We start from the raw sequence: 17095 nt of genomic DNA, 5'->3' as shown, positions 1-17095 counted from the left end.
GCCAGAACTGCTGAAAATTTACAGCTGGAGGTCCCATTTTAAACCATTCTTTTTACAGTGGGTGGCATGCTCATATGCTAGGAGTTATACCCAAATCACCTGCTTTTGCATGTATAAGTTGCTTGTGTTCTGTATAGTTCTTAGACTCACACTGTCTTGGACTCAGAGTGGCCCTGTCAGCCACCTTCTGGCCAACATCCTTAGATTTGAAAATCAAAAATGTTTGGTGGAAATTTTTCAGCTGAACAGCATCTGCATTCAGGCAGATGGCGATCATGGTAGTCTTTTACAGTATTCACCAACTGGTTGTGATAGATTCTGCATTAATTCTGATCACATGGCAAAGTCACCATCCTATCACTTCTTATTTTACTGAGACATCTCTACACCTAGTCTCTGGTTCTACAAAAATATTTTTTCTTCTCCCAGTAGGTAAAGCCCTGACTGTTATTGATATTAGGTGCTCTGTAGAAATTGTTATACATGTAGTAAGATAGTCCTAACTGTAGTCCAGTTCTTGCCACAGGTGACAGGTAGAATTACCCCTTTGTTTTAGAGCCTCTTCACCCATCCTTTCAGATGTAACATGACAACTTATCAGCCTACGGCTGACTGCTGTAGTCACCAATTCTCTGGAGCTGTCGCTCACAACACCTCATTGTAAAGTATATGTGTAAGTTATCTGGATTTGAGCACAGGCATTGTTTCAGTCCATTTAATCATTTTTGAAGCCAGAGGTTTAAGCCATAAACTAAATTAACAAAACTGCAGATTTGTCACATGGAAAAAGTAAATAAACCCCTATATTTATCACCAGTTCAAATCAATGAAATTATAGTCAAGTTTACAAGATTAGGTGCCCACGATTTTAACCTTCTTGGTGAGTATGCTGGTGGAACCCGTTATTTAAACCTCAAGATATCTAGGGCCTGATGATCTTTGCTATGTCGTAATGCCCAGGACCAAAAGTGCTCTCCAAGCTGGGAAGGAATTGAACCCTTTTGCTTCCTTAGCCTTCACTTCCCATCCCACCCTACCCCCATGCCGACCCTCAGCTAATTCTACTTGCAAAAGGTCTGTTACATGTGCCTTTTGGGGGAGAACAACTGCTTGGGGGAATCCATTGATACATTTATGAAGGATGTTACAGGAGAGGAGTACTTCTTTCTGGCATCAATGGATATGTGTATCTTAAAATTCCCATTTTTCTGCATGCTAACACTTTCTACAATTTGCAATGGGAGACCAATATTCTCAATTTCTCACTGTAAGATTTGAGCTTTTCTATACAAGATCTAAAGGCACCTCCCATTCTTTTATATTATGGGATAACGTTAAATATTCAGGTAAAATTCTTAACCTCGCCTACACTGTTCCTGTGTTTTTTTGTAGCGAATTTTCTCTCACTTCATGTTTGGTAAAAACGGTTGTCACTGGGAGAATACATGAGGGAAAATTTGTCTTAAGAGAGCCACTGATAGCGGTAAAAATCCTTCAGGGGTTCTTATCCTTTCCCACTCTATCCAAAACTAAAAAAGATGTTGGCTTTAACATTTGTATTGTAGATTACAATTAAAGCACTGAACATCTTTTTCCTCCCCCCCAACCAGTGCTAACAGGAGGAAATCTCGTTTTATCTGAGGAGTTTTCCCAAGTGTATGCTTTGGCCGATAGCATTAGAATATGGATGGTAAGTGCTTTCCTTTTTTCGTTTTAGTGTTAAATTTACTGCAATGATCTAGCAGCACCGTTATAATCAATTATTTTACATAGATGATGTATTGTTTCCCCTGCAGCTTGAAATGAAGCAGAAGTGCTTGCATACAGGTGGAAATGATAAGCTTGCGGTTGATGGAGCAGAAATGAATCCAGAAATGTTGGGTGAGCAATGCAGAAGCATTACTTTACTGATAACAAATGACTTTATACTATGTAATATGCTATATAAATTTAAGAATAGGGAAAAACCTTTTTTGCTCAGGGAGGGTTAGCCCTCAGCCCTACACTCAGTATCCCTAGATGGACCGGAGGTCCCTAAGCTGGAACCTAATGCACCTGTTATAGTGTCATCTGAATCGGGGTGGATAAGCCCTCCTCCATGTCCACTATTTGTTCACAGTTCTTGGAAGAGTCTACCTGTAAAGGCTCTAAGCTCACTCCATCATCATCCTCTAGTCTCTTTTAAGTGATTTGGCTAAGACCCCTGCTTGCCCCTTGCTCCTTGGCTTTGGATGCGTTACAGGAATTTTAGAACAATGTTCTGGTTCTTGGCTAGGCAGGTCGTGCAGAGTTTGACTGTCAGGCCCCCGAGACATCTGTTTAGTGATGAGTTTGGCTTTTTATCTTGTTTTTCTGGTGTCACATGCTAGTACTAGTCTGGGCCATAGTATACTGCTATGAAGCTGGTGCAGCAAACGTAAACTTAGGAATTCTAAGTTTGGATGGGCAGAAGTGAGGAGTCAGGTCACCTGCCAAGCTGATTTTAGTAACAGCCTGGCATGTAGGTACCAAATCACAATCGGAGTCCAGGTCAGAGAAAAGCAGGGGTTTGCAACGTGCTGGCACCGAGGTACAAAATTAGCAGACAGAGTTAAATGTCCAGGCTGGGGGTCAGTAAATGAAATCAGTAGCAGACATTAAGACATTAGTAGGCAAGGGATTCCAAAGAGTCAGATTCAGGTAGGTTCAGGATCAAGCAGGCTTTCAGCAACACAAGGGTAGAGCTGAATGCCATTTTTAGCAATAATAGTAGGCAGGCCTCAGATTTAAATAAGCCACCCAGGCGCTGGGATCTGTGGGCTTACATTTTTGCACTGTGGCACATGCGTTTTCATCCTTGCAAGTCCAGTTATACATCTGTGCTCATGAAGATGAGCATGGTCAGCCTGAGGTTCCTGACACTACCCTTGTAGGGGCTACTCTTTTTTTTTTTTTCAAAACAGTGAGGTTTATTGAAACTTTTGGTACAATACAAAGATAAACCGTGCATTGAAACTTCGACCATATTCATAATACACAGGGGTACAAAATACCAATATTCACAGTAATTAACACTTAGAAACAGAACAGACATAGTAAAAAATAAGGCAGTAGTCAGTTACTTTCATTCGGCCCAACACTCAAGCAAACAATATTGGTTTAACAGGGACGGTCAGCATAAAGTAGTTACCCACTTCACTACTGAGCCGTATCAGGGCATTGCACCCATTTGTCCCAAATCTTGTTGAACTTCTGAGGGCACCCCCTATGTTTATATAGAAGTTTATGAAACGGGATGACACCATTAATTTCCTTAATCCACAACCCCAAAGTAGGAGGAGTGGGTCTCATCCACCGTCTGGCTATCAATTTACGTGCTATAAACAAGGTTTCCTGAAGAAATATGACAGTGGATTTGGGCATCTCTCCGTCCGGATAGACCCCCAGGAGGCACTCTTTAGGAGAGAGTTGTAGAGGAGACCCCATTTTGTCATGTAGAAATGTGACTACCTGTTGCCATAAAGTCTGTAATTGGGGACAGCTCCACAATAGATGAAAGAAGGAAGCATCAGGGTCTCTGCACATAGGACAAGAGGGGATCAAGTCAGGGTGATATTTGGACAGTCTAAGTGGGGTGAGATAAGCCTGGTGTAATATAAAGGTCTGGGTTAGGCGATCCGACAGTTTCGGCGACACTCTGCGGCACGCCTCTAGGGCATCCTCCCACTCCTCATCCTCCATGGCCCCCACACTACGCTCCCAGCGGGTCTTAAGTGCAAAGGCTAAAGTGGTCGAAGAAGGTGTGTGGAGCTCAGAGTAGAACATGGAAATGAGGTGACTGGGTTCTGTACTTTTAACAATCTCAAGGGTGGTAATCGATTCCATCTCAGGAGGGCCGTCAGGGAATTGAGATCTATAGGCATGGGAGAGCTGTAAGTATCGGTAGTGCATGGGGCCCTGGAGCGCAAACTGGTCTCGCAGGATCTCATAAGACCGCAGACCAGTGGTCGTGGAGATATGGCTAAGGAGAAGAATACCCCTCCCACTCCATACAGACAGATCAGGGATGGAGAGAAACTCACGCAATGTGCTATTATGCCACAGAGGGGTAAAGGTGTGGAACGGAGGGCACCGAAGCCTGGACGCTACTACCTCCCATATCCGACAATAGTGATATAGAAGAGATCTGGGGCACAGGGGCTCCAACGAACCCCTGACGCCTCTAAGGATAACTAGAAGGGGGTCCCCGAGGGGATAAGCCCACCCAGGGCAGAGCAGGGTCAAGAAGCGCTCTCTATCCGTTTTATCTATATGAAAGAACTGGGACAACTGAGCTGCCAGATAGTACAGATTAAAATCCGGCAGGGCCAACCCCCCTAGATTTGTAGGATTCTTGAGCTTGCGCCAGGAGATCTTGTGCCGGTTAGCGCCCCAAACATAGGTCTTGAGGAGCGATTCCATCTGCTTAAACAGCTTGAGTGGCAGATAAATAGGAGAGTGCCATACAACATAGAGAATTTTGGGAAGGAGAACCATTTTAATTAAATTGACTCTACCCATCACTCCCAGAGGTAATTTAGACCATACTTGAACTTTAGCCTTAAGCAGAGGGAACAAGGGTTGAACATTATCCGGGACATAATCTGCTGAGCTAGCTGTCACTTGAATCCCTAAATATTTAATGCGGGATACACACTGTAGGGCCGGGTTTGCGGGGGCGATCGCCTGCGGGCTCTCGTCGAGTGGAAGAATTTGTGATTTATCCCAGTTTATCTGAAAACCGGAGAATCGTCCGTACCGTTCAATTAAAGAAAGGGCTGTGAGCAGGGATTCTCGAGAGTCTTCCAAATACAGCAAAGTGTCATCAGCATACATGCTGATTTTCTCCTCTAGTGGTCCCCTACGTAGGCCATGAATCCCGGGGTGTGCTCTAATGGCCATCGCCAGGGGTTCCGCGGCCAGGGCATACAACAGGGGGGAGAGGGGGCACCCTTGTCGAGTGCCACCGGATAAAGGGAAGGCGGTCGACTGCCAGCCGTTGGCCAGGACCCTAGCTACCGGGGTGCTATATAGGAGTTTGACCCACTTAATAAAATTAGGTCCAAAGCCATATCGGTCCAGGCAGGTCCATAGAAAAGGCCACTCTACCGAGTCGAATGCTTTAGCCGTGTCCAAGGAGACCACTACCCTGCCACCCATTCCGTCGTGGTGTGCCTGGAGATTCATGAATAACCGGCGAAGGTTAAATGAGGTGTTCCTCCCAGGCATGAACCCGGCCTGGTCCGAGTGTATGAGTGAAAGGATCACCTTGTTAAGACGGAGGGATAAAATTTTCGCAAGGATTTTAGTGTCTACTGGGAGCAAAGAGATGGGACGGTAAGACTCTGGGGCGTGCAAGTCCTTGCCCGGCTTGGGGATGAGTACAATTAACGCCTCCCGCATAGAAGGGGGCAGGGCTGCATCCTTGATCAAGGATTGAAACAAAGCCAATAATTTAGGAGAAAGGAGTTCCGAATATTGGGAGAAGAACTCAATCGGGAGGCCGTCTAGACCGGGGGCCTTAGATCTAGGGAACTTGGACACGGCTGTTGCAATCTCCTCCACAGAAATGGGTGCCTCGAGGGTCGCCAACTGGTCGGACGTCAAAGTGGGAAAGTCAATAGAGTCCAAAAAGTTATGCATGTCAGTGCAGTCAGCAGGGGCCCTAGAGGTGTAAAGTGTACTAAAAAATGATCGGAAACACTGTGTCACCGCAGCAGGATCAGTGATCTCATTACCTAGGTCATCCTTTAAAGTAATAACTACCGGGGGCCTATCCTCACAATGGACTAAATATGCGAGGAGTTTCCCCGCCCGCTTTCCATGTGCAAACAGATTCTGCTTCTGAAAAAACATCTTAGATTTCGCCTTCTCATATTCGAGTTGGGAAAGGACTTTAGAGGTCAATTTATACTGGGATTCATGTGTCGGAGTCGGGTCCGCCATAAAGGCCTGTTCAGCTTCAGTTAGATTTGTCGTTGCCCTGGAGATCTCCTCGGCAGCCCGCGCCTTAACAGCTTTGATTTTGGAAATCATAGTGGATCTGGCGAACAGTTTAAATGCCTCCCACACCGCAGCCGGGGAGGCAGTGCCCTCATTATCAGAAAAGAATTGTGTCCAGGTCCCCTCAATGTCGTTCCCATCAGACACCAAGGGGAGCCAGGCGGGATTCTGGCGCCAGGCTGGGGGAGGTCTATTACAGGGCAAGGACAACAGTATCCAAAAAGGGCAGTGATCAGACAGAGTCCGTGGGGCGAAGCCCGCCGCCAGTAACCTGGGGAGCAGGGTTCGAGACAACAATATCATGTCAATGCGTGATATAGAATAGTGTGCAGCCGAGAAGCAGGAGTACGCACGCTGAGCGGGGTATTTGCTGTGCCAGGAGTCGGCCAAACCAAAGCTCTCCAACAATCGGGAGAACCTGGTCGGGGACGACCCCGGCGGCGCCTAAGAGGCGCCACCGGACCTGTCCAGGCCCGAATCCATCACATTGTTAAAGTCGCCCAGCCAGATCACCGGGGCCCCCGGGCATTGTGCCATAAACGCCAATCCCTCCATTATTACCACAGTAGAGTAAGGGGGGGGGGGGGGCACATAGAAAGCCATCAGCAGCATCAACTCCCCATAGACTGACGTTTTGAGAAAGACCTATCTACCCATTGGGTCGACCTGAGATCCTAGGAGCTGGAAATGTACCGATTTGGCCACCAGAAGCGCCACACCTCTGGAGTGCGAGCTATATGCCGAGTGCTGCACCCAGCCAACCCAGGGCCGTTTGAGAGACTGCTGTACGCGGCCCTCCAAATGTGTTTCCACCAGTACTATAATGTCAGCCCGGACACGGCGTAAAACATTAAAGACAGCCGTCCGTTTAATCTTATCGCGCATACCCCTGACATTCCACGTCAACAATTTCAATGCGGCCATGGCAGGGGTAATACGGAGCGTGGAGCGGAGGCTCCCAGGATCTCAGGCAGTAAGGCCACAGAACCAACAATTCCACGGTCATACACTGGCATTAATAAACGGCAGTAAAAGAGCAGACAGTTATTACTTAAGGTCAATGTGCATAGAACATAAACAGTATAGAGATTGTACCAAATATAAACTGTAAACAATGGTAATACCCCAATCCCCCCTCCCTGCCCTGCACCAACCCCAACTTGTGCGGGCATGTTCCCAAACAAGCGCCCCAACCAGAACAGGCCCACATGCGACTGGTAAAGAGCAAAACCAGGGAGCCAGGGACCCCCAGGATAGTCAGCAAAAATACAGCTAGGATAAGCAAGGGGACCCGGGGGCCCAGGTCCAACAAAAGTCGCAGGGGGCAACAGGGGAGTTGGGCGCAAACACACGCCTGAGCGGGTGTAGGGGGCGAAAACCAACAGGTGTATCGCTGGGTAGCAAAGCCTATGGGCAGGTGGAAATCCATAGGAAGAGAACAGAAAAGTCGGTTCCATTTATGGAGCTAGGACGCTCCGCCGGACAAATACAGGAGCAGCAGGCCAGGGAAATGAGGGGGGAGGGGGGGGAAGGGGGATGCAAAGTCTTGAGTTCCGCAGGATCTACAAAACCCCCCTCCACCCCTGCAGCAGTGAAAGGCATAGGCAATCAGGGAGAAAGTATCATGAAGTCGCCAGGGCAAGGTGGTCAGGCTCTGGCTTCCAGTCCTTCTAACCAGGAGATGGCGGTTTCCGGATCCTCAAAGAAGTGGGCTCGGTCCTCACCCTCCACTCTAAGACGGGCCGGGTACAACATAGAGTATTTGATATTCTTGATACGCAGCCTGCGTTTGACCTCCAAAAAACTCTTGCGGCGCCTCTGGACCTCAGCAGAGAAGTCGGGGAAAATCGCTACTTTGTGATTTCCAAATGGAATGTTCCCCTTAACTCTGGCCAGGCGTAATATGGCATCCCTGTCCCGATAGTTCAGGAATTTAGCGATGAATGTGCGGGGGGGTGCACCCTGAGGGGGGGGGACGCCCTGAGAGGCGATGTGCACGTTCCACAACAAAAGTGGGTGAGAAGGATTCTCTGCCATATGTCTGAATGAGCAATTGTTCCAAATAGGATGAGGGGTCTGCACCTTCAGAGCCCTCCGGGAGGCCAATGAACCGCAGGTTACAGCGGCGCAGCCTATTCTCCATGTCATCCTGTTTTTGGAGGATAAGGTTTACTTGTTGCTGCAGCCTGTCTGAGGAGTTTTGCAATGGGGGGAGGGAGTCTTCCACCTCGCTAATTCTGTGTTCAGCCTCACCAACTCTGTCCCTTAGCTTCTGCATGTCCTGGCGCATCAATGATATATCTACCTTCACCTCCTCGATTTTAGTTGTCAGCATGGTCTGGCAAGTGGCTTTTGCTTCCAATACCCTGGATGTAGCAGGGCTCTCGGGCGCCTCCACCACGAGCGGCGGGCCGGCGCCATCTTGGATCGGGGCCTCCTTCTCCAGTCTCCGGAATGCAGCTAGCTTTGCCGCAGCTTCGGAGCCTTTCTTCGGCGGAGACATGCGGAGGTCGGTGCCGCGGGTGTGCGGGAGGTGAAGAGAGGATTATTGTGCCCGGAGGGCTGCAGGATTAGCGGTAAAGGATATCGGTCCGGCGGAGCTCCTCTCACACACGTCCTCTTACATGCTGCGCCAGGCCACGCCCCCCTGTAGGGGCTACTCTTGAATAAACTACCTCCCTTGTCAGACTGACTTCAGGGTTGATGCCTCTGAGTTGCTACCAGTGTCAGTGGTTCTTTTGGCTGTCCTTTGGGATACTACACTGTGAGGTTCTCACATTTCGTGGATCTCCTTTACAAGATGGATAGTCTGGCCAAATTACCTCATTCTCTTTTGGTACCTTCCTTTTAAAAAGTGAAAGAGTTTGAGATGAGGGTTTGGCTTTTCTCTTTCGTTCATCGAAGGGCACAGCACTCCATAAAATCATAACTCCAGGCTTATATCACCTTCTGCAGGAGTATGACGAGACAGAAAAAAAAAAAAAAAAACCCCTCTGCTATAGGTATCCAGTTTTAATCTGTCTAATTTGGAGTTAAGACCTAGGCTTCCTGCTGGGATCTCTTGGTCCTAGCAATTATTTTCTCCTTCCATGCATCTTTTTTTGCTGTTTTTTCCCTGGGAGATTCTACAATAAACTGCCGAGCTGGATAATCTAGATCCAGTGGTCCCCCCCCCAATCTGGCCTGCGATCGCGTGCAGACCACAGCTACGTACAGACAAGAAATGGAACAAGTGGCGCAAGCTGTTAGCACTACATAAAAACGATAGTCCATATAGTAGCACATCAAGGCTATGATAAAGTCTTAAGGTGAGATGAGGAAATAGTCTGGATGCTCAGGGCCAGCCTGTTGGGGAGCAGAAGCGATCTCCAAACCTGCAACAAACAAAAGAGAAAACAGGCGCCTCTGAGTTAAGACTGCGATTTAATATGGCAAACAAGTAATAAAAACTTACATCAAGGTAAGTATAAGCAGACAAGATGGGTCCTTCCGGTGTCCATGTGGAGGCTGGGGCTTGGAGTCATCACTGTGAGTCTATAATCCTCTCCTCTCTTCCTCTTCCTGTCCAGCAGGAAGTGGAGGGTGTCACAGCAGTGAGATGGAGGCTTGGACAGCAGGGTGAAACCGCAGTGAGATGGAGGCTTGGGCCGCACGGTGGCCGTGATGCTTGTCCACAGGATCTTCCGGCGTAATGACTGACGCGTTTCCGAGCATGCGCACTGTGGGGGGAAAAACAGCGCGCGCTCCTTTTTCAAAGTCGACCCTTCTGTGGTGGCTACAGTCCCCGGCGGTGTCGGGGGGCAAGTCTTTTCGTCCGCTTTCATGGACGGTGATCACCACGGATGCCAGCCTGTGGGGCTGGGGTGGTGTTCTGGGCGTTCTGTCCGCCCAGGGTACTTGGTCGGAGGGGGAGTCCTCCCTTCCGATCAACATTCTGGAATTGCGGGCGATAAAATCTCTGCCTTCGACGTTGGACGGACAAGCTTCAGGGTTCTGGTGCAGACGGACAATGCCACAGCGGTGGCCTACATCAACCACCAAGGGGGCACCAGGAGTGCCCGAGCGGCTTGGGAAGTAGCCGACATTCTGTCTTGGGCCGAGTCGCACGTCCCGGCGATAACGGCAGTTCATATTCCGGGGGTGGAGAACTGGCAGGCGGATTTTCTGAGCCGCCAGACTCTGGACCAGGGGGAATGGTCGCTCCACCCGGATGTCTTCCAGATGTTGTGCGCGAAGTGGGGTCTTCCGGATGTGGACCTGTTCGCGTCTCGTCTGAAGGTGGGAAGGTTCGTGGCAAGGACGCGCGATCCTCGGGCAGACGCGTCAGACGCGTTAGTGGCTCCGTGGCATCAGTATCGACTGATGTATGCATTCCCACCGATTCAGTTGCTATCCCGGTTCCTTCGCAGGCTGTCCTCGGAACCAAAAACGGTGATTCTGGTGGCGCCGGACTGGCCCCGCCGGTCTTGGTACGCAGACCTCATGAATCTGGCGGTCGACGCTCCGTGGCGTCTGTCGCTTCGAGAAGACCTTCTGTCTTAAGGACCGATATTCCATCCTGCTTTACAGTCGCTGGCTTTGACGGCCTGGCTGTTGAAACCGAGGTCCTGAAGGATAGGGGTCTCTCCCCGGAGGTCATTCATACTTTGATCAATGCTAGAAAGGCCTCTTCGGGGAAGATATACTACCGTACTTGGAAGGCCTATTTTGCCTGGTGTGAGTCCAGGGGGTTTTCCCCTCGCTCATACTCGGTGTCTAGGGTGTTGTCTTTCCTTCAAGCGGGTGTGGACCAGCGTTTGGCGTTGGCCACGATTAAGGGTCAGATTTCTGCGCTGGCCGTTCTTTTTCAACGCCCTGTGGCGTCTAATTCTCTGGTTGGCACTTTTGTTCAAGGGGTGCGACACCTGGTCCCTCCTCGGAGGGAGCCTTTGCCTCCGTGGGACTTGAACCTCGTTCTGTCCGTGTTACAACATGCTCCCTTTGAAAAGATCAGGGAGATCTCGTTGTCTCTGTTGTCCAAGAAGGTCGCCTTTTTGGTGGTGATCACTTCGGCTCGCAGAGTTTCGGAGCTGGCAGCTTTGTCCTGCAGGTCTCCATATCTGGTGCTCCACTTGGATAAGGTGGTCTTGCGACCTAATCCTTCTTTTCTTCCGAAAAGGATCTCGGAGTTTCACCTCAATGAGGACATTGTCTTGCCTTCACTTTGCGCGAAGCCTAAGCATCCGAAGTAGGTGGCCTTACATTCCTTGGATGTTGTTCGGGCAATCAGGGTTTACCTGTCGGCGACTAAGTCTTTTCGCAAGACGGATTCCCTCTTTGTCCTTCCTGAGGGGCCTAGGAAGGGCTTGGCGGCGTCGGCTTCTACCATCGCCAAATGGATCAGACAGACCATTGAACAGGCATATGCTTTGACGGGAAAAGTTCCCCCTATGCCTGTGAAGGCGCACTCTACAAGATCTCTGAGTACGTCTTGGGCCTGTCATCATCGGGCTTCTGTGGCCCAGGTGTGTAAGGCGGCGACTTGGTCGTCCGTTCACACCTTCTCTAAGTTCTACAAAGTGGATGTTCAGGCATCGGCAGATGCTTCGTTTGGCCGCAAGGTTCTTAGTGCGGCAGTACCTTAGGGTCCCTTGTTTTTTTGGGCCCTTGGCGGTTTGGGATGTTTTTTTTTTATCCCTAGGTTTTGTTCTTCCTGGGTTGTTGCTCCTGTTGAGCAAAACTTTTTCATGTTGTCCAGTTGGTTTCCTTCCTTTGGTAAGGTTCCTTTCTCTGATGTGGGTCCTGCGTTGCCTTGGGCGCGGCTGCGTTTCCCACCCCTCATGTTTTTGCACTGCTTTGGGACGTCCCCATAGTGACGAATATGGAGAGGCGGCGACTGTCGGAGGACGTAAGAGAAAACTGAATTTTTGTGAAATCTTACCTCTAAAATTCCTTTCTCTGAGTCCTCCGACAGTCGCCGCCCCCGCCCCTCTTTTGGGGTTTGTTTATGTACTCTACTGCTATTCTACTGAAACTGAGGTATGGATACAGGAAGCAGGAGGGTATTGACTGAGGGGACCACCCCCTGGGGGTGGGATATGCTGAAAGCTTTAATATTGACATATTCTGTTGCCTAGCTACTCCTACGGAGCAAAGGTCAATGACCCCATAGTGAGGAATATGGAGAGGCGGCGACTGTCGGAGGACTCAGAGAAAGGAATTTTACAGGTAAGATTTTACGAAAATTCATTTTTTTCTTGAAGGATGCAGACTTCTTCCTGTACCACTGCTTGAAGAAGGTGTCTTCCAGAAACTGGCAGTAGGACTGGGAGTTGAGCTTGACTCCATCCTCAACCCGAAAAGGCCCCACAAGCTCATCTTTGATGATACCAGCCCAAACCAGTACTCCACCTCCACCTTGCTGGCGTCTGAGTCGGACTGGAGCTCTCTGCCCTTTACCAATCCAGCCACGGGCCCATCCATCTGGCCCATCAAGACTCACTCTCATTTCATCAGTCCATAAAACCTTTGAAAAATCAGTCTTGAGATATTTCTTAGCCCAGTCTTGACGTTTCAGCTTGTGTGTCTTGTTCAGTGGCGGTCGTCTTTCAGCCTTTCTTACCTTGGCCATGTCTCTGAGTATTGCACACCTTGTGCTTTTGGGCACTCCAGTGATGTTGCAGCTCTGAAATATGGCCAAACTGGTGGCAAGTGGCATCTTGGCAGCTGCACGCTTGACTTTTCTCAGTTCATGGGCTGTTATTTTGCGCCTTGGTTTTTCCACACGCTTCTTGCGACCCTGTTTACTATTTTGAATGAAATGCTTGATTGTTCGATGATCACGCTTCAGAAGCTTTGCAATTTTAAGAGTGCTGCATCCCTCTGCAAGATATCTCACTATTTTTGACTTTTCTGAGCCTGTCAAGTCCTTCTTTTGACCCATTTTTCCCAAGGAAAGGAAGTTGCCTAATAATTATGCACACCTGATATAGGGTGTTGATGTCATTAGACCACACCCCTTCTCATTACAGAGATGCACATCACCTAATATGCTTAATTGGTAGTAGGCTTTCGAGCCTATACAGCTTGGAGTAAGACAACATGCATAAAGAGGATGATGTGGTCAAAATACTCATTTGCCTAATAATTCTGCACTCCCTGTGTGTATATGTATATGTATATGTATATATATATATATATATATATATATATATATATATATATATATATATATATATATATAAAATGTGTATGTGTATATATATATATATATATATATATATATAAAACGTCTGTGCATGGGATCATATCAGGTGGTGATCAAACATGCATTTCTAAATAAATTGTGCAAAAATGTGCTTCACTATAAATACATATACTGATCTATGCAAATACCACACAGAATAAATGCTGGGTGCTAATTTGTGCAATACCACAATAAATTATCAGTTCATAACAAAATTAAAAAAAAAAAAAAACCCTTTTCTTATAACTATAAAGTCAATTAATAGTGATTCATAAAAGTCCCAAAGCAAATTTCAATAAAGTGCATTGAAAAAGAATGTGTGCAAAAAGTGCAAACTGTGCTGGCTCTTCAAAGATAACGTGCAAATTGTGCGGACTCTTCAGAGGTAATTGTGCTGACTCTTCAGAGGTAATGTGCGTAGTGAGGCTCCCTTTGTGCTGCTTCCACCAGTCACCCCCTAAAATGACTCACTGGATGGAATAGCTGGTAAAGTTATAAACCAGCAATAGGGCTGGTTATAAATGTGTAGGTTTAATCTCCCCCTTCACTTAGTCCTCTTCAGACAAACAACCATGAAAATTCAGGCAGGGATGTAATATACAAAAATCTCACTCACATTTCATAAGTGTCCTGACACTAAGGATTAAGGCAGAGTTGCAGTGTTCAATCAATCATTAGGCAATCCTGTGTTAATGAATCGTCCGTCTCCGGGTACAATGTATCCCGCCGTGAGACCGAGACTTACATGCGCAGTGTTATCTCTGAGGGAGTTTGGTTGGATCCTGAACCTTCAAAAGTCTGCTCAGTTTTGCGGACAGAACCAGGACAGTCTGGGTGGATTCTGCCTCAGCCAGAGTGTTGCTTCCTCTGGAAAAACTCAAGAAATTGCAGGAGGCAATTCAGCCTCTGTTGTCCAGCAGACGGGCATCCCTGCGGGCTTGCATGCGGGTGCTGGGCCTGATGGGGTCTACCTTCGAGAGGGTTCCACACGAGATCTCTGCAAAAAAGAGATTCTGATGAAATGGGACAAGAATCCACAGTCTCTAGAGGTGGCTTAGTTCTCCGGCACTTCGACAGGGAAATCGTTCTCCCCCTGTGCTGGGCGGTTGTCACCACGGATGCCAGCCTGTCTGGGTGGAGAGGCGTTCTCTGCACAATTTTTGTGCTCAGGGGGTCAGGACTTGGGAAGAGTCCAGACTGCCGATCAATGTTCTGGAACTCCGAGCGATCAGACTTTGGATCGTTGGACGTTTCGTCATCAGGGGTTTCCGGTACGATTTCAATTGAACACTGCCACGGCCGTGGCCTATGTCAATCACCATGGGGCCACAAGAAGTGTCCTGAAGGATTGGGAAGTATCCGGCATTCCTAAGGAGGGCACAACGATTGTTCCAGCCCCTTCTGTACACATTCCATGGAAGGAATGGAGATTTGCGGCATGGTCTCAGGATCCTCTGTCCAACGCCGCAGACGCATTAGTGGCTCCTTGGCGTCAGTAACATCTGATTTATGCCTTTCTCCCTCTTAAGCTTCTGCCATGACTCCTGTGCAGGATCGAGGCAGCAAGGGATTCTGGTCTTTTTCGGGTGGCTCCAGACTGGCTTCACTGGTCTTGGTGCGCAGATCTAGTCCAGCTGGTCGCCAATGCTCCTTAAGAGAATTTCTCTTGGGGAAGATCTGCTTTTTCATTGACCAGTCTTCCATCCTGCTTTACGGTCGCTGGTAGCAGGTTGCCTGTTGAAAGCCAGGTGCTGAAGGATAGAGGTTTGTCTGAATCGGTGATTCCTACGCTGTTAAAGGTTAGAAACTATCTCTAGGAAGATCTACCATCCTTTTTGGTACATACGTTGAGTGGTGTGTCTTTTGGGGTTCTCCCTCGCTCCTTTTTGGTGGCTCAGATCTTGGCTTTCTTCCAACGGGGGTTTGAGCAGTGCCTGGCCTTGAGTACCATCAAGGGCCAGGTTTTGGCCTTGGCAGTTTTCTTTCAACGTCCATTGGCCACACTTTCCTTGGTGCGTACCATTATCCAGGGAGCTCAACACTTGCTTCCTTCAGTGCAGTCTCTATTACCGCCATGGGTCCTCAAATTGGTGTTGTCAGTTATCCGGGAATCTCCTACGTGCAGGGTGTCAGAGCTGGCGTTGTCCTGTTGTTCACCATAGCTGTTGGTTTACAGAGCTAAGGTGGTTCTTCGTCCCTGTCCGTTGTTCCTTTCAAAAGGTCATCTGATTTCCATTTGAATGAAGATATTGTGTTGCCTTCCCTATGTCCCAGGCCAAAACATCCTAAGGAAATTGCTCTGCATTCCCTGGATGTGGTTCGGGCAATCCGGGTGTACCTGGCAGCTACGGAGTCTTTTAGGAAGTCAAAAGTCTTTTAGGAAAAAAAATTAAAAGCAGCTACAAATACTGTAGCTGCTGACTTTTAATATATAGACACTTACCTGTCCAGGGAGCCCACGATAATGGCACCCCCGCTGATTCACAGCCGGCTCCCTACTGCCCATTCGTGAAGTGCGCTGCGCTTTCCAATTTGCCCAGTGGCGGGGGAAGGAGGGGGGAGCGCAAACTTCTGAGGGAAGGTGCTGCAGCACTGTCTCCCGGAGGAGAGGCTAAGGGTACCTGTCAAAAACAAGTTATTGATGTAGGCCAGTGCCGTAGAATTGTCCAATTATACCCTTGCCAAGTAACCCTGAAAGAGAGGATACCAATGGCCTTGAACAGATACATTTTCCATCACACCTCCCCATCTGAATAGACTGGCAACTGTGTTGATGATCCAGAAATTGGTGGGAAGAAAGATCTTCCCGTCTGATAGAAGTAGGGACTGAAGCCACCACATCAAAGATGCTTTTGTCGGGTGAGAGGAGGATTAACCAATCCAGTGAACCTAGACATGGATTCCTGTTGACCAGAATCTCTCTGGAGTGGTTTAGAGTGATGTTGCATATAAGCGACTGCTTTGAAGGAAGCCATCATGAGATCCAGAATTGTCATGCAGTAGCGGATGATAGCAGTCCACAGAGAAATTAGGTGACGGACATGAAGGTGACAATTAAAAATGGGTGTACTTACGTGCTGCTATGTTGTGCTATTGAGTGCTTTAAGACTACAAAACTTACAAAGCGGATCGCTCACACCTATACACACTCTCTAAACGTGTATCAATGTGCAAAATTGTATTCAAAAGTGGTGCCGCGCTCCCAGATGCTAATGTGCTAGCATCCCTTTAAATCTGTTTTCATAGCAATTTTCAGAATCCACATATCATATCACACCATATATAACATTAAAAAAACAAACCATGCATCAGTCCATAAAGTATCCTTTGGTATGAATTCGCTTGCATATGCTCAATCTTTCATAAAAAACAGGCCTGTTTTCACATATTCAAATTACTGCTTCCTTAATTAGTGTTCACCAGTATGTGCTCCAATCATTCACATACATTAGTAATAATCCCCTCATCCGATGTGCCCTCACCTGGGAGATAAGACCAACGAATGGTCTATATGCGCTTTTGTCCCTCTCTGGGGATCTGTTTTATGCTGTTTGACTCCTTTGGTGGCAATTTTGAGTTTTGAATCCTCCTTCTCTTCCACTTCTCTCCATACACCCAAATCATAAAAAGAGAAATCTGGACATAGTGCTTTATCTTTTAAAACAAATGGTTTATTAAACACTAAATTTGAAAACACTCACATTTAGAGTGCACAAAAATGTAAAAAGCATTCAGTCCTCACAGTGACGGTAAAAGACAATCAGACAATATTGCCACAGTATGCTCGCAATGCACGCCTCAGCGTGATGACAGATTGGCCCCTCTCCTACACGTTACGCCACAGGGTCA

At 47.9% G+C, this 17095-nt stretch overlaps 1 protein-coding gene across 1 annotated transcript in view; it reads left to right on the top strand.

The window, feature by feature from the left end:
• ZZEF1 (zinc finger ZZ-type and EF-hand domain containing 1) overlaps nucleotides 1-17095 on the top strand; it is a 499621-nt gene that overhangs the window by 291950 nt on the left and 190576 nt on the right. Inside the window, exons 27-28 of the mRNA XM_082244777.1 lie at nucleotides 1611-1690; nucleotides 1797-1881. Coding sequence (XP_082100903.1) covers nucleotides 1611-1690; nucleotides 1797-1881 — 165 coding nt within the window. The remainder of the gene's footprint in view (nucleotides 1-1610; nucleotides 1691-1796; nucleotides 1882-17095) is intronic.

This window comes from Pelophylax lessonae (assembly GCF_965119305.1).
Source record: "Pelophylax lessonae genome assembly, chromosome: 2".
Taxonomy (NCBI): Eukaryota; Metazoa; Chordata; class Amphibia; order Anura; family Ranidae; genus Pelophylax; species Pelophylax lessonae.
The sequence above is the reverse complement of the archived record's forward strand: the minus strand, read 5'-3'. Positions and strand labels throughout refer to the sequence as shown.